The 24,090-nt window shown below is 63.9% G+C and overlaps 1 protein-coding gene across 6 annotated transcripts; it reads left to right on the forward strand.

Annotated features, from left to right (window-relative positions):
* The first annotated feature begins 9,703 nt into the window (after window positions 1-9,703).
* Window positions 9,704-23,935, forward strand: CRTAC1 (cartilage acidic protein 1). 6 transcript variants are annotated; one of them, XM_074831050.1, is made up of 16 exons: window positions 9,704-9,800; window positions 13,784-13,980; window positions 15,290-15,486; window positions 16,404-16,534; window positions 17,190-17,346; window positions 17,982-18,116; window positions 18,413-18,558; window positions 18,749-18,885; window positions 19,564-19,646; window positions 20,166-20,266; window positions 20,351-20,519; window positions 21,027-21,172; window positions 21,305-21,347; window positions 21,830-21,973; window positions 23,195-23,320; window positions 23,716-23,935. In XM_074831050.1, exons 1-16 carry the CDS (start codon window positions 9,750-9,752, stop codon window positions 23,841-23,843), a joined length of 2,091 nt encoding a protein of 696 aa, XP_074687151.1. In that variant the 5' UTR covers window positions 9,704-9,749; the 3' UTR covers window positions 23,844-23,935. The 6 variants fall into 6 exon arrangements, with proteins under 6 accessions (XP_074687151.1, XP_074687155.1, XP_074687154.1 ...); XM_074831054.1 differs by lacking the exon at window positions 21,305-21,347; XM_074831053.1 differs by lacking the exons at window positions 23,195-23,320; window positions 23,716-23,935 and adding an exon at window positions 22,242-22,716.
* The last annotated feature ends 155 nt before the right edge of the window (window positions 23,936-24,090 follow it).

A 24,090-nucleotide genomic window follows, 5' to 3' on the forward strand; every position in this document is an offset into this window, starting at 1 on the left:
GAGAGCGACCCCCGCTCCCTCCCCGGGGTGACCCCGCGGGAGGCTGCCGTGAGTTTCCCGTTACCGTTTGATGTGACACACTAGGCGAGAGCAGCGGTGCTCGCTGCGGCTGTGCTGGCTGGGCCGCAGAACCCCGCTCCCGCCCGCCGGGGCTCCCCGGGGGGCATTGCCGGGGGGGTCAGGCACCCCCGGCCACACATCCCCGCTCCGGCCGCAGGGCTGCGGGCTGGCCGGCGCGCCGGCTGCCCCGCCACCCCGCCGGCAGAAGGTGCCAGCGCCAGGCAGGATTGCTCCGCTTCCTTCCTGGGGTTTGGCGAGGAGCAGCCTGCCTGCGCCCGGCAGAGAACGAAGGGGGCCCCCAGCGCTCGCAGGCAGCGTGGGCAGCGAGGGGAGCATGGCTCCGAGCACCCACCAGCTCCTAATGAAGCACTGGTGCTGCAGAGCACTCCCAAACTGGGGCCTGCACCTGCCAGAGAAGGATGGAGCGCCCTGGGGAACAGGGCTGGACTCTCCCACAGGCAGGGCAAGGGCTGGCAGGGGAGAAGGGGCAGCCCAGGGGCTGCAGGGCAGGCGTGGGGCTTGCTGTCGCTGCGGGCCGAGGGCAGAGCAGGGCCATGACTGGGCTCGCTGGGGCACAGGGCTGTGAAGGCTTTGGACACGCTGGTGCAGCCAACCTGGTTTGTCTGGCTGATGGACAGGGGGTCTCTGCCCCCCCCACCCTCCAGGGCTGGCTTCCTAATGAGCCGAAGCTCTCCGATGCAATTCCCAAGCAGCTGCTTCCTCGGCAGCCTCATGGTGCGGGTGAGGGAGGAGCGATGCCCCATAGCATGCACACCGCCTGCCTGTGGTGGGACACGAGGCCAGTGCCCAGGCAGTCGGCAGAGCCAACGTGGCTTCTGTGGCTCCCCAGAGGCTGCGCAGCTGCTGAGGGACCAGGGACTGCAGCAGCTACCTGCCACCTTGGCAAGGTGTCACTGAGGCACTGCATGGGGCACCAGTGCGTGGGGCTGTGCCAAGCATCTTCTCCCTCCTCGGGGGCAGCTACAGGGCTAATGCCTGAGGTCTGGGATGCCCTGAAGGACTCAGACCTTCCTGACTGCCCCGTGTGGATCCCAGTACAGCCACGGGGGCTCAGACTCAGATATGTAGGGTCATCCTGCCCCAGCTGTGTACTCTGTGCAGGACAAGGAAGGTTCACACCAGGCAGAGCCACCGGGCATACCCCAGGGAGCAGCCCCTGCCCCAGCCCACCGTAGCACACAGGGGACCATGGTCCCTCTCGCAGGTAATCGATGGCAGCAGATCCTGATCGCTTTCATTATTATTATTTTCTTATGCATGTGCGCACAGGAGATTTATCGCCAGCTACGGAGGCAAAATCAATTATTCATGTTATAAATTAGAAAATGATTTATGTTTGTGGGAGGCCAAGCAGTGTGGAGCCCCTGGCCGCGTGGGAGCTGGGTTTGTCTGGGAATGGCACCAGACACCCCCTGCCAGCACTTCCCCAGCCTCTCTGTCCCTGCCTTGCCCTGGGTGTCCCACCGAGGGGTGCCCCCCCTCCCATCACTGGCCCAGGGTGACCCAGGGAGTGTGGCGGGCAGGGAGCACCCAGCCTCTCCCACCCTGTCAACTTGGGTGCCTGTGGACAGAGCCCAAGGAAGGCTGGTGACCGTGGTGGCCTGATTGCCCTGGCCGGTGCAGCAGGATGATGCTCCACGGCAGTTTCCATGGCAGCAGCAGCACGGTCCAAGTGCTGCGAGGTGTGGGTTGCAGAAGGACCCTCTTGTTTTCCCCTGCTGGAGACATCCTCAGATGTCCCCTCCAGCCCCAGCAGCTGTGTCTGTGCTCCTGGCTCCCATAAGGGACACTGTGGTACCCTCCAGACTGTCACCCACGGGGACAGGGACCCACTGCACCTCTGAAAGCCCCACCTCCATGCTCTCCAGGAAAGAGGTCATGGGTGAGAACAAGGCAGTGGTGTAAAGGCACCCCTCTTGCACCAACTCCTGAGGTCAGCTACCCCAGAGTGGGGCTGCAGGGCTTTGCTTGGACGTGTCCCACCTTCTCCTGGGCTAGGGGGGTCTCAGGGGTCCTGGGAGTCTTCCCAGGCATGGAGATCCCATTCCCCAGGAGCTGACTGATGTTCTGCACAGAGAGGGTGGCACTGGGCTCCCACTGCTCCCGGTGCTGGGGCAGAGGGTTGGCTGTTGCTGCTGGGTCTGCCCCCAGGCCAGCCATGCCCCAGGTGCTCAGTCCTGGTTGCCTCAGTGTCCTAAAACCCACTGCCCATGTCATGCAGGCAGCGAGAGCGAGTGCCGGGAGCTGGCTGCCCGCTGTCTGCTGATAGCCAGGGCTGCTCTTGCTTCCGAAGAGTCTTGATCTAAAGCTGCCGTGTCTGTGCCTCCCAGGGGACGGCGGAGCGGGCCGGGAGTGCTGCCTGGTTCTCCTTGTCTGTTCATCTGCAGCTGCGTCAGCCGGGGCCGTGGGGAGGCACAGGCTGAAAGGAGTAGTGCGGGAGAGAAAGGAGCTGTCAGCACCCCCAGATCTGGGTCTGATGGCAGGCGAGCTGTGCATCCAGTTCCTGCTCATGCAGCATCCTGCGCTGGGTCTCAGGGTGGGAAGGAGGGGCAGCACAGGGTGACCTCGGCTCTGCTCTGCCTCCCCAGACAGCCTTTTCTCCCCCAGCCCTGCCTCTGAGCCCTCGAGCCTCCTCCCCGTCGCCAGAAAGCCTGTCATCCCTGTGACTCCCAGGGCTCTCAGGGAGCTGAGAACTTGCTGGCTCATCACACACATGGGGGTGTCAGAGGGGGAAGGGGTTTTAACTGCCCCCCCAGCTCCCTGCCATGATGTGAGCAGGAGAAACACTGACAGCCAGGCATGGTCCAGGGACAGGGAACCACCTTGTTCTGGGGTACTGAGGCTGCTGCAGCCACTGCAGCCCCCAGCCAGCTCTGGGGACCCTCTGGGACCGCACACGGGGTGCAGAGGAGTCTCTGCTTGCTCTACTCTGGCTCTAAAGAAGCCAGATAACCCAGGGAGATCAGAGACCTGCCAGCATGGCCTGGGACCCCCGCCCTGAGCTGTGAACACTGGCTTAGCACTTAGATGTCGGGAAATAAATGAGTCGTTCTTGGATCGAGCATCGCCTCCAGCGCCTCACTGCGCCCTGGTCCCAGGGAGCCCAGCGCCGGCCCATGCTCGTGTGAGCATCCCTCTGATTTATTGCTGCGGAGCAAATGCTTACAGAGTGCTTTTGGCAGAGAAAAGCCCTGGGGAGCTGCAACGGGCACGCAGGGGCAAGGAGGGAATCACCTGTCAGCTGCAGCCTGCCAGGGCACCCAGAACACCCGCAGCCCTGGGTCTCTCCCCCATGTCTGGCCAGGGGACACACTTAGCCCGCGGGGAGGGGACTGCGGAGAGCTCAGGGCTGGGGTGGATTAGATCTGTTTTGCATTATTTCACCAAACACCTGGGGACTCAGCGGCTCGTGACAGCGCTGTATAATGTGGGGAAGCAGCCCGCGGTGCGGGCAGGCTCCGGTGCTGCTGGCAGCTCACAGGCAGGGAGGCAATGGGGCCATGCCCCTAGGAGAGTGGGCTGGCTGTGGAGGGGGGAGCCGGGGTCTCTTGCTCCCTGTTTTCCTGCACATCCACAAGAACAGGCACAAAAGGCAGCATTTGTGCTGCAGGAATCAATTCTGCTCCAGGAGCGGCCTGGGTGCTCCTCCCTGCGCTCCCCCGGGAGCCTGCCCCCCGAACGCCTCTCCCTGAGCTATCGCTGTTGTCTCCATCTCGCTATTGTCTTGCTTTCCAGCACTCTCAGAAGGACTGTGCAGCAGCATGGGGTGGCCAGTGACAGCCCTGGAGCTGAGGAGCTTGCTAACCTGAATAGCCTGGCTCCTTCAGGAGGCAGGGGGAATAAGCAGGAGAGACTTCTTAGGGGGCATCCAGGTTTTATACTAACTCGAGGTAACCCCATTGGCACCATGTTGCAGCCCGCTCCATTGTGGCCCATCTTGCTACGGTCCTAGGAGGTACCAGAGTGCTGTGGCCAGCTTTGGCTGGCAGAGATGCTGCCAGGAGGCAGTTTCTGCCTGGCAGAGAGTGCTCCGGGATTCTGTGACTGGAAGCAGCTCCCAGTCTCGCCCAGCGCTGGCCACGGCAGTGCCGCCGCGTGGGGTGACAACTGCTGCCCTGTGGGAAGGAACCTGGCTGCTTTCAATAGACCGTGATTTGAATTGATTCATCAGTAGGATCCACTCGGGGCTGATAAATCTTTCAGGAGCCCTGGCAGAGGAGGCTGAGCTGGGCAAGCTGGGCATCCCCCTGGCTCCCTGCAGTTGCACAGCTCCTCCAAAGCAGCCAGCTGCCCTGAGTGTGTACTGGCCCCACAGATCCTGCCAGACCCAGCCAGCTGTCGGCAGCACCCCAGGTTTCCCCACAGCCTGTTTGCTCTTCCCCAGCCAGGGATTGTGCCCGCATGGGCTAGAGCACACCCATTGCCTCCACCCTGCTGAGACCCCCCCAGCCAGGGACCCCCGTCCCAGTGCTCCTTTCAGGAGGGACCCCATCATCCCTGGCCAAGAAGAGCTGATGGTCCCCGGCTCCATCGCAGTGTCGGCCAGGTCTTTCCTCTGGCCTGCTGTCCCCTCTCCTGGCACGGGGCAGGGCAGTCCCTGGTCTGAGCACTGGCACTGGTTCACCTCCATGCCCGTCACAGCTCCAGGATCCCAGGGGGACAAGTCCAGCTTGTCCCATGTGGCCGTTTCATGCAGTGGGGTGGGGGAGTGAGGGCACTCCCCCACCCTGAGTCCCAGCAGGTAGCGAGGGAAAGCAGGGACGGGGACTGCGAGGCAGGAGGCGAGCACGGGCGGATCCGGTTACAGGCAGCACGGGGCAGAGAGATAGGCAGAGAACAGCAATGCAGCAAAAAGGGCTTTTAGTGATAATTAATAATTAACATTTCTAATGATGTCCCGGCGACAGGAAGAGTCCAAGTGGGGACCTGGGGGCACTGCACACGGTGACAGTAGTGGCTGGGGACCGTGAGGGGACCAGGGAAGATGAGCAGAGCCAGGGGCTGGGGTGGGAGAAAGCCACAGGGCCGGGGGTCCCGGGACAGGGGCTGGGCACCCCTGGAGTCCCCCAGGGTGGGCAGCGCCTAGGACCCAGCCTTCGCGCCCTGCTGCTGCCAAGGGTGCAGTAAACCTGTGATGAAGGGGACTGGAAGACCAAGATTAAACACACCTCAGGGTTGATCTGGCCTCTGTGACAACGCTTCACCAGGGGTTTCCATGCCCAGTGAGCACCTGAGAGGAACCTTGCTGGCAGGAGGAGGGGACTGGAGAAGGTTGCTGGGAGGCAGCAGCTCACGGGGAGCCGCTGGGATGGGTGGCAGTCCCCAGGTCACTGCCAGCCCCAGCACAAATTGCCCCCTGGGCTGGGAGGTGCCCAGCCGTGGGGAGCAGCAGGCTGGCCTGGGGTGCAGGGCCAGAGCAGGCAGGGTCTGCTGGCAAGGCAGGAGGTCAGGCACTGCCAGACAGAGACAGGGAGGCGACAGCAGGGAGAAGAGGCACTGCGTGAGCAGCCAGCTGAGTGTGGAAGCCCATCGCTGCGAGCCACCGCATGACGGGCATGCAGTCGGGAGAGTCGAAAGGAATCCTAGGAAGAACCAGGAGAGGCATTTCTGGCAGGGGTGGGGACTTGCTTGCAGCCCTACATGGGCCCCAGGGGATCTGCCTGAGCTGGAGCCAAGCTGGCAGAGGAGCAGAGGTGTTGCAGGACTGCCAGGGGAGGCAGAGCCTGGGAGACCTGTGATGGGAGGACAGCGGCTCGTGCCCAGCACAGCGCAGGCTGCCGGGGAATGGAGCACTCACTATAAATACATCAGCGGGGTAAACGCCAGGGAGGAGAAGAGCTATTTCAGCTAAAAGACAATGTTAGCACAGGAATGACTGGGGATAAATTATCCATGAATACATTTAGGGTGGAAATTAGACCCTCAGAGTGGGGAGGTCCCAGCACAGACCCCCAGGGAAGGAAGCAGTGCCAGACAGAAGCCAGGGTTGGCTCGGCAGCTGAGGGGTCCCGCAGCATGCTGCGGTGTCAGCATGTGCCCTCTTCTAGTGCCAAAAAGCAGCAAGGGTGGCTGGTGCAGCCCACCCAGCTGTGCTGGTGGGTGCAGCGAGCAGCAGTACCCAGGGCCGAGTGCACGGTGCGGTGCATGCACATCGCTGCATGCACGTGTGAGTGCAGATGTGTGTGTGCGCATAGTCTGCGCATGCATTTGGGCAGCTCATTGAGTGGTCACGCACCATGTGTGTGCACAGAGAGTGTGTGCAGACAGGGCAGCTGCACACAGACTGTTGCACGTGTGCATGTGGATGCATGTGAGTGTGCTGACGGTGTGTGTGCAATCTGTGCACCCACCAGGCTGTGTGCAGGTGTCTCGGCCTTCACAGTGCTCTAGAAAGAGGAATGATGGCCCCGGTGAAGTATCCTGGAGGTTAGTGCCTTGAGTCAGCACTGCTCTGCTCACCTGCACCCAGCTTGTGTCACACCAGCTGGAATTTGCTGGAGGGGACAGACTGGGTGCTCCATGAATCCAACTGATCCTGGGTGGATTCCCGTCCTGCTGAGGGTCCTCCAGCTCCCAGAGCAGTGCTGTCCCTGTGAGGACCAGATGGGGGTCACCTGCCACTGCCACCTCACAGGCTCACCCCAACTGGGTGGAGAACTTGGCACTGCCAGCTAACAGCCCTTTGCCACCCCTCTGCCCACTGCAGTGCAACCAAGGGGCAGACTCATCCCCAGCTTCCTGCTCCCTTCTACCCCTGGAGATCCCGGGGTGGCAGATGAGCCACCAGGCACAAGGATGAAGGGTGTCAGGGCTGCCGGTTGCTAGATGGTCAGCACGGATGGGACAAGCACCCCAGGAGCAAGAGCCAGGGAAACCCAGGACACCTCTGTCCTGGGGATGGGAAAGGGGGGGTCCTGGGTGTGCGAGGAGGTGGCTGGTGCTCACACTGTCCCCAGCTCAGCAGAAGAGCCTCCTCCCGCCTGCATGCAGCCCTCAGTGGAGCGCAGAGCCTCCCTTCCCCCCGCAGCGTGTCTGCCTGCCGCTCGCTCTAATTTCCTGTGCATTGTCCCCACCGCCGCCACCACCATCCCCTGCACATCCCCCTGTGCGCCGCGCAGCCAGGCTCCCCGCGCTCCAGCGCCCGCGCCCTGCCTCACCGCCCGCGAATGTCCCCGCATACATCTCAGCTCATTTCACTGATGCTCTGCCCTCCCCTCCACAGCTCCTTGCAGAGACCCATGTCCCACCCTGGGGTGCTTGCCCCACCATGCCCCCCATGTGGGTGCGAGCAGAGGGGTGGGATGGAGATGGCTGGGCCAGGATGGGCCAGCACAGGGCACATGGACTGATGCAAGGCTGTGGCTTACGGCCATGGCAGTTGTTATGCTAAGGTGCCTTTTGGCTGCTCTCATTCCCCAAAGAAATGTCCCAACTCGTCAGGGTGGCAGCATTCATGGAAAGGGCACCAAGGGGCTCTGACAGCAGGCATTGGGGTGCACCTTGCAGCCCCACATGTGGAAAATCACCCTGCTGGGTGCCAGTAGCATGGGCTGGGAACTGCAGCGTGCAAGGCCCTCTCAGCACGTGTGCCCGGCACGCACACAGTGTGTGTGTACCCACGGGGTGTCATGGTGTGAGCTCATCCCTGCTAACACGGCGTGTGCACCTGCGGAGCTGCGTGTGTGCACCACACTGCGTGTCTAGCTGGGCACGTCATGCACGCACACCTATGTGCACACACGCGTGTGCAGGTGCACGTGTGTGCTGTGCTGGCGTGCCGCCAGGCCTGCCTGTGTCTGCTGGTGGGTGTGCACGCACTCAGGGCCAGGGCCGAGCTCCGGTGGGCCAGCACACTGGGTTTGCAGCCCCAGGGAGCTGGTGTGTCCAGCACCATTCACAGTCTTGGCATGCTCGAGCTGGCTTCCTGCCGGCATTTGTGTTCTGTACCTGCCAGTCGCAGGGAGGGCGTTGGGAGCCGGCTTACAGAGTTTGTGCTAATAATTACCCAGGTGGTTACTAAATCTGGGATGAGCTAAGGACTCAGCAGAGGGGGTGTGTGCCCGGAGCGCACACACGCGTGCAAAGCTGCAGCCAGGCACTGGGGCTGTGAGCCACTGGCAGGCAGAGCACAGCCGCGGCTCTGAGGTGCACGAGGACACGTGAGCGCAGCATTGCACACATGTGACGGTCACGCCGGCCTCCCAGCCCCAGTGGGTTTGCTCAGCATCCCAGCCCCTCCGTGGCAAATGCAGAGAGCAGGGGTGGTTCCTGCCCCACGGCAGTGCCCCACAGTGCCTGGACACCATTGTGCTGGCTGTGGAGACCCTGCAGCACGCAGCCACGCAGCAAGCCCAGTGCTCAGCCAGGCACCTTGCAAGCGGGGGTCATCAGAAATAAAATCAAGGGGTACTTGATGGCCACGTGGAAGCACCTTCGTGGGAGACAATCAGTGTGGCTGGAGAGCTCTTGAACCCAGCAGAGAGAGAAGAACCGTGAGCAACAGGCAGAAGCTGTAGCCAGACACGTTCAAATGAGAAATAAGGGTTTTAGCAGGGCAGGTGATTAGCCACTCGAAGCAGCCCGCATGGCACAGGCTCCTGCAGCTCCTGCTGTCTCCCAGCATGTCTCTCCTGGTGTCTTCTGCTGTCTCTCCTGGTGGCTACAGCCCCAGGCTCCATGCTGGGGCACCTGCAAACATGCTCCAGTGGGGCGACCTGGTAGCATTGTGCCCTGCTAATGCTGTGCCAGTCCCTGCCACGGCCGCTTTCTGCATCCAGAGACACATGGAGAGCTCTGTGCCCAGCCCCGCAGCAGCCACGCAGGGGAAAGACATGTCAGGGAAGGCAGGCTTGCGGGCTAAGCATGATCCTGCCTCGGGCATCCACTGGCTACAAGATTTTGGGCAAGTCAACGCCTTGTGTGGCCTGAGATGGGGTCTTTCTTGCAGTTCGGACTGGCTGCCAGGAGACATCCACTCCCGGGGTCCCTGCAGAGGGAAGTGGGTGAGCCGCAGGGTCATGGCACAGGGAGGGTGCTGAGCCCTCGGGGTGCGGCTGGGTGTTGCACTACGGGGGCTGCCCAGCTCTACTCCGTTTCCCCCTCCCGTGCCCGCAGTTGCACTGGTCTGTGGGGCAAACCCCCACTGCACCCAGGCCGAGGCAGACCCCTGGCTCTGTTCGCCCCGTCGCCCCAGCCACCCTCGCAGGAGGTGAGGAGCCATGACCAGTGCCCCGAGTGCCACCCACCCCCCAGCACCCACGGGGTGACGGCGGGGGTGCTGCTCCTCTCCAGCGGGCCGGGAGCCCCCCGCAGCCAGCCAGCTTCCCCGCCGCCGCTCCGGCCGCCCGGTAAGCGACGCCCCGCTCATCCCGGAGCCCCACCGCCACGTCCAGGCCCCGGCGGGCTCCGTGCCCGGGGCGATGGTCCCCCGCGGGTCCCCCCGCAGCCTCCCGGCCGGGGCTGCCGCTGCGATGGGGACAGTAAATCAGCGCGGCGCAGCCCCACCTCCGCGCTCTCCATTGGCAGCGGCGCCCCTCACCCCGCTCATTGGCGCTGCCGCCGCCGCCGCCCGGCCCTACATAAGGCGCCGCTCGGCCGGACCGGCCCCGTCGGAAACCGAGGAGCGGCGGAGCCGGAGCCGGGCGGTGAGGCGAGGCGGGCGCTGCGGGATGCGCTCCCCCCCCCGCCGCCGCGGGGGCGCCGGGCAGCCCCCCTGGCCCGTGAGTAAGGGGATGGTTTGGTGCTCCGTGAAGTTTCCCGGGGACTCGGGGGCGGTTTTCAACTCCCGCACGGTCACCGGCCCGGGGAGAAGTTAGTGGCGGGTGAAGCGGGACCGCAGGCGCGCAGCCTGCCCCCGCAGCGTGGAGGGGATGCGGGGTGGCAAGGCGGGAGGAAGGGGGATGAAGGGTAGGATGGGGATGGGGGTGGAAGACTGCTGGGCTGGGGGGGACGGGCTCGGGAGGATGGAGCGGGATAGGGGGTGTGAGCTGGGACTGGCAGGGGCACCAGCGTGGTGAGAAGCAAGGGACAGCTCCTCGTCCTAGGGGCACTTGTGCTTGGTCGTGGCTGAGCCCGTGGAGGGGCTGGGGGATGCAGGGAGAGGGGTCCAGCCGTGCATCTGCCTGCGTGGGAAGGGGTTGGCTGTGCGCTGGTGGGACTGAGCCCCCCAAGGACCTGGTGTCCCCTTGGGCTGAGCTCGGAGGCTAAGGTGACTGCTCATCTCCACACTGCATTAGCTGCTGCTGGCTGAGCCCCAGAGTGCCAGGTCCGGGGCTGAGGAGTCCTGCATGGGAGGGGACAGGGACGGGCCAGCTGGCAGCTGGGGGCTTTGGGCCCATCAGAAGCATCCGTGATGGGGTGCACGCACAGGCCAGGTCTGCGAGAGGAGTGTGGGAGGGAGCAGCGGTGAGCCCACAGCAGCAGCCGAGGCACTGGGACCGGGGCTCACGGGCTTTGGCCAGAGCACAGGCACTGCAGGGGCAGGGCTGCTTGGGGCTGAGGTGCTGTGGAGGGGGCACTGTTGGCATCCTTGGGCAGCTCAGCTGCTGTGGGAGAGGGGCTCCTGGGTCTGCGGGACGTCTCCAGCCTCTCCTCTGCCCTGGCAGGTACAGCTATGGGAGCCTGGGAATGGAAGGAATGGGAATATGATGTTACTGGGGCACATGCAGCATGGTGTCATGGGGTGCTGTGATGTCACCGTGTTGTCACTGCTCTGGGGTGCTTTTGGGGTGTGATGAGGCCCCGTTGCGTGGTGTTGTGCAATGTTGTAATGGTGCCGGAGGCGGCTGCAGCCCGGGATGGGATGTCGCCGCAGTGGTGGAGCGTGACATCACTGGGGTACATGGTGTGGTGGGCAGCAATGTCAAGGTGGCATGCAGGATGGGGTGTCCGCACAGAGAGCCAGCTCCCACCCTCCCTGTGATATGGGCCAAGGGCTGGGGATGTGCATGTGGGTACATGAGGAGCGCTGGGGACAGAACCTCCCCACCTGTGGTGAGGGGCCTGGGCTCAACCCCCTGCCTGCCCCACAGTTCCCTTCCCAGTCCCATCTCAACCTCCCTGCAGGGCATTGCCAGCCACAGCCATGTGTGGGGACAGATGAGCCCTACATGCCGCACCCCTGCCATGGGGCCAGCACCCTGTCCCTGCACTGCCTGGCTGCACCCTGCGTGGGTGCCCGTGGCACCCCCTGCCCTGTTCCCATCCTCCCACTGCCTCTACCCCTGCCTGGCACCTTGACTTCATGTTACCAGGTTTAGCCATGCTGAGCAGGTGCCCTGGGGTGACCACAGCCCCTGGGGTCACCTTGCCACCAGATGCTGCAACACAAGCCAGGACGTGACTGTGCTGGGACAAGACAGCCCTGCGTACAAGCAGGACTCCATAGCCTCAAACCTCAGGTGGAATGTCATGCTGGGCCTCGGTGCTATCAGCAGCATGCTGGGAACCACGAGGCCTTTCCTGTCTGCCACGCAGAGACTGAGCCTCCCTCCTCCCCCTTCCCAAAATGGCCTGGCTCTGGGCCGTGCATCCCTTCCCCATGGCACCAAGCACCGGATCTGCTGGGAAAAGCCTTTTGTCTCCAATCAGGAACATTGTTTTCTCCTGGAAAGGCTCCATCCAGCCTGGAGGGATTTCAGCTGCAGCTGGATGGGGCGGGAGGGGCACCTGGGGAACAGGCCAAGCTGGAGGGAGTGGGGGCTGGAGGGGGGGCAGAGCAGAGAGAGCCATGCCAGTGGCCTGGGGACAGCCACCCCTTGCCTGGCTGTGGCCAGGGGTAAGGCGCCACTGCTCTGCATTGGCAGGGGGTTCACATGGCAGCCCTGCACCCATATGTCCACATGCAGATGGCTGTCCCCCACACTTACTTTGGTGAGCCCAGTGTGGAGCTGTGGCAAAGGCTCCCCTTCCCTCACTGTCTGGCACTACAGAGTGATACCCAGGGACTGTCCCATCCCTGTGCAACCCAGTGAAACCCTGTCCCCATTGCATGTGCCTTGTGTGGGGTACCTGCACCAGGGAAAAACCCAGGCTCCTGCCCCTGGAGAGCTGTGTCACACAGAACGGCAGGGTGATGGTCACAGTGCCCCAGGTCTGGCTGGGTGGTGGACAACATAGTTCCAGAGAGGCTGGCTGTGCCTGGGTCCGTGGGAGGCTGTGGGTCATGCCAGGGAGGGAATGGGAGCAGCACAGAATAGAGCTGGATGGACACACACACACACACACACCCCCACACACACACCCACCCACCCTTGCAGCTAGGTCTGGGGAGTGGATGGGATTGGACAGGGAAGGGGAGCAGGACCAGCAGTGGGACACAGGGCTCCAGGTGTGCTGGGCAGCAGGGCTCAAGGTTTCCACTGCAGCTGGAAGACAGCCCCTTCCCACCCAGCTGGGTGGTCCTGGAAGCTATTTGGTTGTGGCAGAGGAATCCTGGGCCCCCAAAAACCTTTGGGACCATTCCCATCCCCAGGGAAGGCAGCAGCAGACTGTTCCCTGCTGCCTGGTGGGTCTTCAAGGATCTGATCCTCGGTCCCATCTCCAAGCCAAGCACATGTGGCACCATGCAGCTGCCAGAGCTTCCTTTGCTTGCTGGCAGGGTCCACAGCATGGGGCCATTCACCCCTGACAGTGCTGGGGGGGCTGTTCCTGGCTGGGGGGGCAGCCCTGCCCAGGGGTATGGGACAGTACCATGGAGCAGTGTCCCCCACCTTGGTGACTGGATGCCCCAGCCATCCCTCCAATCTGCAAGAGCGGGACTGGCTGGACTTTCTCCCAGCTGGAGTGCTGGCCCATGTGTTCATGCCCACAGTCTGGGGATGCACTGCTCACTGCTGGGCTCTTCCCTCTGGAGGGGATTGCCTGGCCTAGGATGAGGGCCGGCTGTCCTGGGTGTCACCTTGCTCGTCACCTGTGCTACAGCCAGGTCAGAGCCAGCTCCAAAATGTCTGCAGCCTTGCCAGCAGTGCTGGCAGACACTGTCCTCCGCAGTCCAGGTTAATTGAGCCTCTCCTCCCAGTCTCCCATTCCTCCTAGCATCTCCTTCCCGTGGCTGCATTCCTGTGCAGAAACCTTCCCCAGCCAGCCTGGGAGGAGCTCACCCTGCAGAGACCCCGGGAAGAGCAGTGCTAGCAGGGTGGAGAAACTCAGCACACAGAAGTCACCTGGCAGAGTACCCCCATGTTCTCCCCATGGCCTTCCCGAGCTCTGGAAGACCAGCTGGACAGGGGACAAACTCCCCAGCCCGGTGACTGCCTGCTTCCTCTGGCCCTGCCAAGGGAGCAGTGATTGGCATCAGGAGTTGCCAGGAGCTTTGGTGCCAGTGGCTCCTTGGGGCAGGGTGAACTGGGGCTGAGCTCGTATTTGTCAGCACCCTGCAGCCCTCCCACCACCTTCTGGGTCCCTCCCATGGGATGGGCTCCCACAGCCCTGATTCTGCTCAGCCCTGGCTCCCAGCTCGCTGGGGTACGGTCCTGTCCGAAGGAAGCCCTGAGGGTGAGCTGCAACCGGGAGGGTCCATGCATGGGGATGCCAGAGCCGTGGCAGTGGCCAAGGGTCTCCGGCCTGGGGTGGGTGACAAGGGGTGGACAGAATGTGTAAGGGTAGCGTGGATGCTTGGGAACTGTGTAGAGGGGCCTTGGGGTCCCTGCTGGCTGGCGAAGCCATCTCCTTCTGGAGCTGATGGGCTGCAGGTCTCTCCCAGGTGCCCAGGATGCTGGCGCTGTGCCTGCTGTCCCTGGCCTGGCTCAGCGAGGGCTCCCAGCGCAGCGAGCCCATGTTTGTGGCTGTCACCCACCGCCTCCTTCCACCCGACTACGACAGCAACCCCACGCAGCTCAACTATGGCGTGGCTGTCACCGACCTGGATGCCGACGGCGACTTCGAGGTCGTGGTGGCGGGGTGAGTGGTGCACCCAGCGCCTTGGTGACAGTGGGACCTGGTGGCCCTGCAGGGCCAGGAGCTCCTCACTCCTCTGTGGGCATGTGGCTGGCTGAGGGGTTGTTCACAAGGGTAGGGGGGCGGGGGTCTGCATGCACCCACTCGTGTGTGTGTGTGTGCACCTGCATAGGATGTTGATGTCAGCTGGGTGCCTGTGTGGGGCCATGTGGGTGCCCCCATCCCAGCCCTGGGTCCAGGTCCCCCCTGTATAGGGCAGTGGCAGCTGCCAGTGGCCGGGGTCCACCCCGCAGTGCAGAGCCAGTGTGTCCCTAAGCCGGCTCAGCTCCGCTGACAGGACTCAGCGCTCTCCGCAGATTCGGTTAATTGGCTAGAGGTTTTTTATAGCCCTTTATTGGAGTGATGGCTCGGAAGGGCTGGCAGGAACTGGGGACGCAGGGAGCCGTGTGCTGAGCTGCCAGCGCCTGAGCAGGGCTGGACACGGAGCAGCTGCTGCCAGTGGGTCCGGCCCCAGCCAGGGACAGTGGGGATTGTAGCACAGGCTCTGCATGTGTGTGCTGGCACGGCTGTGAGCCGCTGGCGCGGCGTGTCTGTGCATGCACCATCATGCTCGCCCCCGGGAGAGGCTTGCACACACAGGTGTGCTCACTTGGAGGGCACCCCTCACCCCCATAGAGCCCATCTTGGCGGGGGGGGGCACTGTGGGAACCAGGGCACCACGGTGACAGGCAGGGTCCGGGTCTGAGCATCACCCTGGGGCAGCAAACTACAGGCAGCCCTGGGGAACCCCAGAGTGGCCGAGGACACTGCTCCCAGCCAGCTACGGTTTTGTAAGTGGCCATGGTGTCTGTTGTGTAACTTGTTTATGGGCACCCAGGTCAGGAGCGGGCGGGGAGCCTCTGGGGCACAGCATGCCGAGAGGATTTGTCTTGCATGCCAGTTTCCCAGCCCTGGGAAAGGGCTGCAAGCAGGGACCTGTGCCCCATCCTGCCCCACTAGCCACCCAGGCCCAGCCCCTGCCCTGGCATTGCCCTGGAGTACCCGGGCCAGGTAGACTTGGGATGCCTGACACGTGCTGGAACAGGTCCAGGCTGAGCCCTCCCCATTGGCAGCCAGGAGCCAGCCCCACATTTGGGTGCTGAAGGCAGCCCAGGGTCTTTAGTCTCCATGGACCATGCAGGTCTCTGATGTGCCCTTTCCCCATCATGGGGGAACACCTAGTGTCACACCTGGGCTCCCCCCAGGGAGGGGACAGGAGCTTTCGTCCTGTCCCCAAGCCTCAGGGAGCCATCACCCCTGCTTGCACCCCCAGGTACAACGGCCCCAACCTGGTGCTGAAGTATGACAAGGCACGGGGACGGTTGGTGAACGTGGCGGAGGATGAGCGGGGCTCCCCATATTACGCGCTGCGGGACCGGCAGGGCCACGCCATCGGCGTGACGGCCTGTGACATTGATGGGGACGGCCACGAGGAGATCTACTTCCTCAACACCAACAACGCCTTCTCTGGTGAGCCCCGCCGGCAGCTGTGCCCTGAGCCCCGGGTGCGGGAAGAGCTCCCAGCACAGCCGTCCGTGACCTTTGGCATGTGAGGGATGTGTGCGGGCTGGAGTTAATTTCTCAGTTGAGTGGCTCCATTGATTGATGGTAGCACGGGTGGGACGCTGAGCCCAGCCAGCTGCCGAGTCAGCATTTCCAGCTGCCCACCACCCTCCCAGTGGCACCTGGAGGGGGATGGCAGTTTCCTCACCACCCCCAGGGTGGCCCTGCCACAGGGACCCTGCACAGCAAATCCCAGCTCTGCCCCTCCATGTCGTGGCTCCCCTGTGCCCACTGGTCCAAGCCAGGTCTATTCCTGCCCTGCCAGTGCTGTCCCAGCTCCCGGGATGTCAGTTGTGGGGTGGAGACCCACATGCACCAGCCCAGCACCAGGCATCCCTGGAGCTCCCTGGGTCAGTGCTCCAGCCCGTGTCTGCCCTGTGTGCGTCCCACAGCTCTGACCTCCAGGCAGCAGATCTATCTTCCTGACGCTCCTAATCACCCAGGCCGGCAGTGACCACCGGCACACCTGTCCCTAAATCAGGCATTGCCATTGGCGTTGTCACAGGCAGCGCGGCTGCTGCCTGTGCCTGGCACCGAATCGATTTTTTTTTACCTTCCCGGGGATGATGTACAGGGCTGCGCCCCATTGGGACACATTTTACTTTAATGAGTTGATTCTTCTGCGTGTCTCCCGGCGGCCCTTAAGGGTCACAGGGGCTCTTGCAGTGGCAGCCCAGCCCCACGGTGCTGCTGGGGGCTGCGGGGGACAGAGCAGATGTCTGGGATGCCTCCCAACAGCCGCCTCTTGCCACAGGGCACCCTCCTCGGCATGGGGAGGGATGCTGCAGCCCCCTGACCCGTCCCCCCCACCCCCCCCTCCCCAGGCATGGCCACGTACACGGACAAGCTCTTCAAGCTCCGCAACGGGCGCTGGGAGGACCTCCTGAGCGATGAGGTGAACCGGGACGTGGCCAGCCGCTTCGCCGGGCGCTCCGTCGCCTGCGTGGACCGGACGGTGAGCAGGCAGGGCACAGCGGGCAGGCGGCATCTCCACTCCCTTCCCACCCCCTGGTGCCCCTTCAGCCCTCCCCTGCGGGGTCCCGGGGGACCTCTCCTCTCGCCTGAGCACCAGCCCCATCCCACCCCGCACTGGGGCCTGGGATGCCCCCCCAGCAGCCCGTGACTGTCAGGGCTGGCAGCCCCCCCAGCCATGGGGACTGCAGGCGCCTGTCCACACGGTTGCTGCCAGCTGATAAACGTGCCTGTCGAGGTGATTTATGTTCCTGTCACCTGCTCTTTCTTCTTCTTCCTCCTCCTCCTCCAGTGGTTTGTTTCCAAACGATTATCACTAAATCAGGGTCCAGCTGTTGCATGGGACAAGGGGAGTGGGGGGGATGGGGGGGACTCGGCACACTGGGGATGCTGGGGGGCAGAGTGCCCCATGCCATCACTGTGAGCCTGGGGGCCACAGCTCCTGGAGGCAATGGGGCACGTCCCCACTCCCGGGGTGCTTTTCACTACGGGCTTTGCAGAGCTCTTGCTTGGCACACGGTAGATGTGCCTGGTACCATGGAGCCATGAGAGCATCCAGCCCCACAACAGGGATCCTGTGGTCCCCGTGGAGATGGGTCTGGGGCGGGTGGGTGCTGAGGAGGTGCCGCCGGCCGCAGGGCTCCGGCAGGTACTCCATCTACATCGCCAACTACGCCAGCGGCAACGTGGGCCCCCACGCCCTGATCGAGATGGACGTGGCTGCCAGTGACCCTGCCCGCGGCGTCGTCGTGCTGGTGGATGTGGCCGCCAAGGCTGGTGTCAGCAAATACACAGGTACCCGGCTGCTGTGGCCCCGCGGAGGGGACGGGGTGCCGCTGGGCACGATGAGCGGGGGACCCCATTGCAGGCAGGGCAGGGCAGGGCAGTCAGTGGCCAGTGCCACGCATTAGCCTGCCTGACTGCCCCATCTAGCGGCAGCCCCATGGCCCGTGGAAGGGACCAGGGCCACGGACTGCCCACCTGGCAGGACCCCCGTGCCCACCATCACCTGGGCTGATCCCTCCGGAGCCCGCAGCATCTGCAGGACAGGCGGTGTGACACGGGGACATGGGTACACAATCAGGGCAGCGGGGAGCGTGCCAGCCTGCGCCCCATGCTGCCCCACCACCACAGGGACCACTGCTGTGCCCCATCTCCCCAGCAGTAAATTGTCACTACTTAGGAGTATTGTCACTACTTAGGAGTGTTGTCACCATGGCGATGGCAGTGTTTAGGATTGGGAGTGACACAAGTGACTGTCAGGCCCAGTTAGCTCCTGATGAGAGGGAATGAAAGTGGGAGGTGGGTGAGGAGGGGACACTGGGGGTCCTGGGAGCACCAGGTGTACAGCACTGAGGGAGCGTGGAGGGCATGAACTCCTCTGGGGCAGGGCACCAGCTGTCCCCTCACGCCCGGGCTGCTGTCCCCAGGGGGCCGTGGAGTGGCTGTGGGCCCCATCCTGAGCGACAGCGCCTCTGACATATTCTGCGGTAATGAGAACAGCCCAAATTTCCTCTTCCACAACTGGGGGGACGGGACGTACCGGGACGTGGCGGCTGCCGTGGGTGAGTAGGGGGAGATGGGGGAAGCACCCAGACATCGGGGCAGGGCAGGGCCAACTCTGCCTGCCCCTGCCTGCAGAGGCTGACTGAGTGCAGGGTGAAGGGACAGCCCTGGGACCCAGAGCCCCACTGACCACGGGGGGTGGCTGAGGTGCACCAGGGCATCCATTAGTGCAGGGATGCTGCCCTGCACGGGGAAGACCTGTCTGGGGATCATGGGGCATGTCCCGGGAGGCATCCCAGGGAGATGAAGGCAGGGAGGGGGTCCCGTCTGCCCCCGTCCCCTTGCGGCTCCCCAGGGCTGGATGACCCCTACCAGCACGGACGCGGCGTGGCGCTGGCTGACTTCAACCGCGACGGCCGGGTGGACATCGTCTACGGCAACTGGAATGGGCCGCACCGCCTCTACCTGCAGAGTGGGGCCCCCGGGCGCGTCCGATTTCGGGTGAGGGCTGGGGCTGGGACCCCCCCACTGCTGGCTTTGCCACTGAGCCTCCTTGGCCAGGGGGGCTGGCTTCACCCTGATTTGGCTTTGAGCCCCACATCCCAGCGAGGAGGGGACCCAAAGCACTAAAGCGGGACCTGGTGTCCCACTCTCTGTGCCTGTTGTCACTCCACGCCCATTCCCTGTGCAGGACATTGCCACCCCCAAATTCTCAATGCCATCCCCTGTCCGCACCGTTATCGCAGCCGACTTTGACAATGACCAGGAGCTGGAGGTTTTCTTCAACAACATCGCCTACCGCGGCTCCTCCGCCAACCGCCTCTTCCGGTAGGAGCCTGGCACATACCGGGGGGCTGGGGCAGCCCACACCCCGCTCCGGGGGGCCGAGCAGCCCTTGTGGCACAGCCGGGTTCATGGGGCTCCTCTCCAGCAGTGCCACTGCTTGGGCTCGGCTAATAAGAGGCACTGTGACTGAGCCCTTCCCAGCATCATTACCAGCCACTTCGATCGTGCCTGCAGCAGCCCCCGGGGTCCCCAGCACTGCTGATTAGCAGCCGTGTGGAAGCTTGTTCATGGCTCCTGTTAATTGTGGGGGTCAATTCCTCATTACCACTGTGTGGCACCTCCTCTCATGGCGTGTGGGGTGGTGGGAGCTGGTTGTCCACCCAGTGCTGGCACCCGTGGGTGGATGGAGGGCAGTGGCGTGGCAGGGAGCCCTGAGGGAGGGTCTCTGGTCCCAGAGGGATCCAGCAGTGTTCGGAGATGGCATTGCTGCTCTGAAGTTCAGACTCACAAGAGCCAGCCTCTCATGACATCTGTCACCCCTGCATGGAGCGGGGACATGAGGTGCTAGCAGGCAGGGGCCAGTCCTGTCCGCCATCCACCCTTCATAGCCACCAGGGCTGTCACCTCTCTACCATGCTGCTGTGGGAGGGGACAGGCACTTTCTGGGAAGGTGCTGGGGACCGCAGAGGCTGGCACTAATGCCCTGTCTGTGCTCGGCAGGCTCATCCGCAGGGAGCACTCAGACCCCATCGTGGAAGAGCTGAATCCAGGGGATGCACTGGAGCCCGAGGGACGGGGCACGGGTGGGTCCCCCCAGCCCTGGCAGTGGAGCCCTGTGCACTGCCTGGCACCCTTTATTCTGGGGGATGCTGTATGCCTGGCTAAGACACCTGCCTGCTCCCCACCAGCACCCTGGAGTCCCCATCACCCAGGAGCAGTCCCCATGCTTTCTCCCTCCACCCATACCCAGCTAACAGCGCCATTTCCAGTTGTTCCCTAGAGCATCAATCTTGGGGGTCTTCTTCCTGGGTTCCCCACTGTTCAAAGCCAACCTCTGCATTTGGGAGAGGCCCAGGAAGTCTCCCGTGTCCCACAGCCCCCCCAGGCACTGCCTGTCCCCTCCACTGCCTGGGGAGCTGACCCACCTGATTGCAGGGTGCCACCCATAGCCCTGCAATTACTCCTGCACTGGGGTCACCCCATGTTCCCTATTGCCCTCGCACTGCTGGGAGTGCTGCTGTCACCTCCCACACTGGCGGCAGGGTGTAGTGCTGGGAGACGTGGGACTGGACCCCAGGCATGACAAGATCCTGTCCTTGCAGGGGGTGCAGTGACAGATTTTGACGGCGATGGGATGCTGGACCTCATCCTGTCCCACGGCGAGTCCATGGCACAGCCAATCTCCATCTTCAAGGGCACCCAGGTGAGTCAAGCAGGGGATCCTCACATTGTCCCCATCCCTTCTGCCTCCCCTTGCTCAGTCTCCCCACTCCCTCCTCCCCTGCAGGGCACCAGCAACAACTGGCTGCGCGTCATCCCCCGCACCCGCTTCGGGGCCTTTGCGCGGGGGGCCAAAGTGGTGCTGTTCACACGGCGCAGTGGGGCCCACCTGCGTATCATCGACGGCGGATCAGGGTACCTCTGCGAGATGGAGCCCGTGGCGCACTTTGGACTGGGTGAGCGGAGGGGGCAAGGGGCTGCCTCCACCCCCAGCCTTGCCCAGCACCCCCTTGGGCAGGGACCACCTCTGCTGCCCTGGCGCCCTGCAGCACAGTAGTCACCCATGCCCTTCGTCCTGGGCATGATGGGTGCCAGGGGAGGCTGCAGATGGGGTGCCCAGCTACTGCAGCCATGCTGTAAGGGGCATCTGCCCCCTTCACCACCCCCTGCCTGCTGCTTTGCCCGGGCACCAGGGCTTTCCCTGCCCATTAACCCTCCACTGGCTTAGCATGGCCAGCAGCTAAGCCTGCAGGGGTATCCCTGCCTGCTGTCAGGGCATCCCATAGTCCCCATGTGCACCCCTCGGGCTACATCCCTGTGCATGGGCTTTCAGCACGGGCACCTGCGGCCTGGCTCAGGGAGCAAGGGGAGGCTTTGCCCCTCCATCCCTACCACCCCCCTGACCTCCTTTCAGCCCCTGCCCGCCCCGGAGACCCCCCCTCTGATGGGCTGCCCGCCTGCAGGGCGTGACGAAGCCAGCAGCCTGGAGGTCACATGGCCGGATGGCCGTGTCGTGGCACGAGCAGTGGCCAGCAGTGAGACCAACTCCGTCCTGGAGGTCCCCTACCCCCTGGACACAGAGGAGCCACTCGTGCCTGCCCCACTGGAGGTGAGGCCCAGGTGTGGGTGCAGGATTGGAGTTTTTGGGGGCAGGAACGAGGGGCTGGGCTCTGCTGGCTCGGTGGCTGCCCAGGGCTGATTTCTCCCCATCCCGGTGGTCTCTGCTTCTCCCCAAATGCAGTGCGGGCAGGGATTTTCCCAGCACAAGAACGGACGCTGTGTAGGTGAGTGGCTGCTGGGATGCTGCCTGCACCTGGCATGCTGCAGCACAGCCCCGTGGGGGGCACGAGGGCAGCACCCCGTGACAGGGAGGTGGCAGCCAGGGAGGCGTCTGGGAATGGAGGCAGGGCTGCCGCATGGCTCGATGCGGAGCACGGCTGCCTGCCCAGCACGTGGCCTGGGAATGGGGGCAGCAGCATGGCTCTAGAGGGGGACTGTGGTGTCACTGGGAGCGGGGGAGAGTGCTGTGCTGGGGGCAGGAGGCATGGCTGGCATGTGGCAGGCATTGTGCTAGAGCCATGAGCAATGGAGGGACAGCAGGGATGCGGCAGCGTGGCCATGGCCGTGCCATGAGCCTCCTGGGCAGAGACATGGCTTGTGCCCTGGGGGGGTCATCCAGCATGTGCAAGGGGAACTGGAGGGGCCATGGCTGGCAGCCCCAGGCTCCCAGCCCAGCCATCTCACACCGAGGCCCCTCTGCTTGCAGACATGGATGAGTGCACCAAGTTTCCCTTCGTCTGCCCCCGGGACAAGCCCATCTGCATCAACACCTACGGCGGGTACCGCTGCCGCAGCAACAAGCGCTGCAGCCGGGGCTTCGAGCCCAATGAGGACGGCACAGCTTGTGTGGGTGAGTGATGGCTGGGACACCCTGACCCCATGCCACCGCAGCCTGGCCCAGCCGGTCGGCATCAGTCCCAAAGCACGCTGCCCTGGGATGCTGTTGCATCCCTGCCAAAAGCCTGGCCTCATTCTGCAACCTGCTGGGTGGCTGCCCAGCCACCTCCACCCTGGCTCCGTGTCTGTTCATCCCGCCCCTCCTGCAGAGCTGCCACTGACTCCCCTTCTTTCTTTCTTTCTCTTTTTTTCTCTTGCTCCTTCTCTCCTTCTCTGTGCAGCTCAAGTGGCCTTTTTTGGGGGATACCCCTCCGCCGGGAGCTGGCCCGGGCTCCCCTACAGTGCCCTCCTCCCTCTAGTCCTCGGACTCTGCCTTTGCCTCTATGCACTTTAACCCCTGCCCGTAACACGCCAGAGCAGCCTTGGCGGAAGGACCGGCCGGCCTCTGCCTGTCTCTCTTTTTCTCTCTCTTTCTCTCCATGTTGAACCGCCCTGGATGTGCTGGCTGTGCCCTACCAGGGCGGCCTGGAGTGGGATGGGCACGGAGCCCTGCTGCCCCTTGCACCGTGTCTGGGAAAGCAGCCCCGGGGCAGCGCCCCTTCACCGGTACCTCCCCGCCCCAGCGCTGTTCCTGCCATGCCGGCGCCTCCCGGGCGGTCGCTTGCTCCGTCGCCTCGATACCGTACCATGTGCCTGCTGGTTTGGCCTGCGACGTGTGTGCTTCGCCTGCCCCATCCTCGGTGACGGGGACACCCCTCCCCAACCCTGGCAGAGGAGGGTCCCCCCGGCCCTGCAGGGGAAGGACCCTCCTGGTCTGTTTTTTAACGTATTGACCCCACTGTTTGGAGTCAGACCCTGCTCAGTCTTCCAGCCCCTCTCTTGGAGAACCCCTCCAATAAACTATATCCAGTCTATTAGCCCAGCCTGCTGAGCTGTGCGGGGCAGAGCTGTGCCCATGATTCTGCCCTGGGGCTGTATGGGGAGGGGGCTCAGGGGTGGGGAGCTCCCCCAGCTCTCCCTGCTCCGGGGCCAGGAGCTAGCTGGAGGGTACACGGTGGCCCTGGGCAGCTCTTCCCCTGCCCATCCCTGTTCCCAGCCTTGAGAGCACAGCCAGATGTGCAGCACTGGAGGGGCTGGGGTCCAGCAGGCAGCCCTGCCCACACCACAACAACAGGGCCGTGCTGCCTTCCCCCTGCGTGCTGTAACCCCCTGCCGCTCTCTTCCCCACCACCAGACATCGACGAGTGTGCCCAGGGCTTGCACAACTGCAGCCAGCTCTGCACCAACACCCCTGGGGCACACGCCTGCCACTGCCGCCCGGGCTTCCACTCCCTTGATCCAGCTGCCAGCCAGTGCCTGGGTGAGTACCTGCAGGCAGCGGGGCCGGCAGCCCGCGGTGCCACCCCCCTGCCGCTGCCAGGTGCAGCCCTGCTGCCCTGGGGGCAGGGATGCTCTTTCCTGGGGTGCCCTGTTGTGCTCACAGCCCTGGTCCCGGCCAACCCAAACCATGGGGTGCAGGATGGGCAGATGGTGGCTGTGCAGGAGTTCGAGTGATGCGGTATCTGCCACCCAGCAGCTTTGGGGAGTGGCAGGACCACAGCTGCATGGCTGCAGGCAATGGAGATGCCTTTGTGTCCCAGCCTCACCCAGCCCCAGAGCTGCCTCCCCCCATTCCCCCTCTATCCCCTGCCCTGCCTGTGCCAGGTGAGCCTCACACCCTTGGCGCAGCTCTGACCCTCTCCCCTTCTTTTCCAGACATAGATGAGTGCCGGGCACAGCCTGGTCCCTGCGACCATATCTGCCACAACAGCCACGGCTCCTTCCACTGCCACTGTCACCATGGCTTCTCCCTGGGCTCAGGCGGGCGCTGCCAGCGCAACTAGCCTGCCCCAGCACAGCCGGGTGCCCCCTGCTCGCCCCCAGCTCCATGTAGGTTGCACCCATTGCCAACTGAATAAACCCTTTCCTGCACTGGTTTCCCTATGGGTCACCAGGGCCACATGACTGCTCCATGGGTCTGTCCCCGTCCCCCCATGGACTGCTCCATCCATCCCCCTTATTTCCCCCACGCTCACCCTGTGTGTGCTGGGGGCTGCCCAGTCCCAACCCAGCCTGGCTCTGTGCTCCCTA

Source organism: Strix aluco, chromosome 7, assembly GCF_031877795.1.
Source record: "Strix aluco isolate bStrAlu1 chromosome 7, bStrAlu1.hap1, whole genome shotgun sequence".
In the NCBI taxonomy this organism is placed as follows: Eukaryota; Metazoa; Chordata; class Aves; order Strigiformes; family Strigidae; genus Strix; species Strix aluco.

Bases quoted from the DNA above. Each gene is read 5' to 3' on its own strand.
- CRTAC1 (XM_074831049.1), top strand. From the start codon at position 9,750: ATGCGCTCCCCCCCCCGCCGCCGCGGGGGCGCCGGGCAGCCCCCCTGG. The intron at 9,801-13,783 runs GTGAGTAAGGGG...GGTCTCTCCCAG, and splicing joins CCGGGCAGCCCCCCTGGCCC to GTGCCCAGGATGCTGGCGCT. The intron at 20,520-21,026 runs GTGAGCGGAGGG...GCCCGCCTGCAG, and splicing joins CGTGGCGCACTTTGGACTGG to GGCGTGACGAAGCCAGCAGC.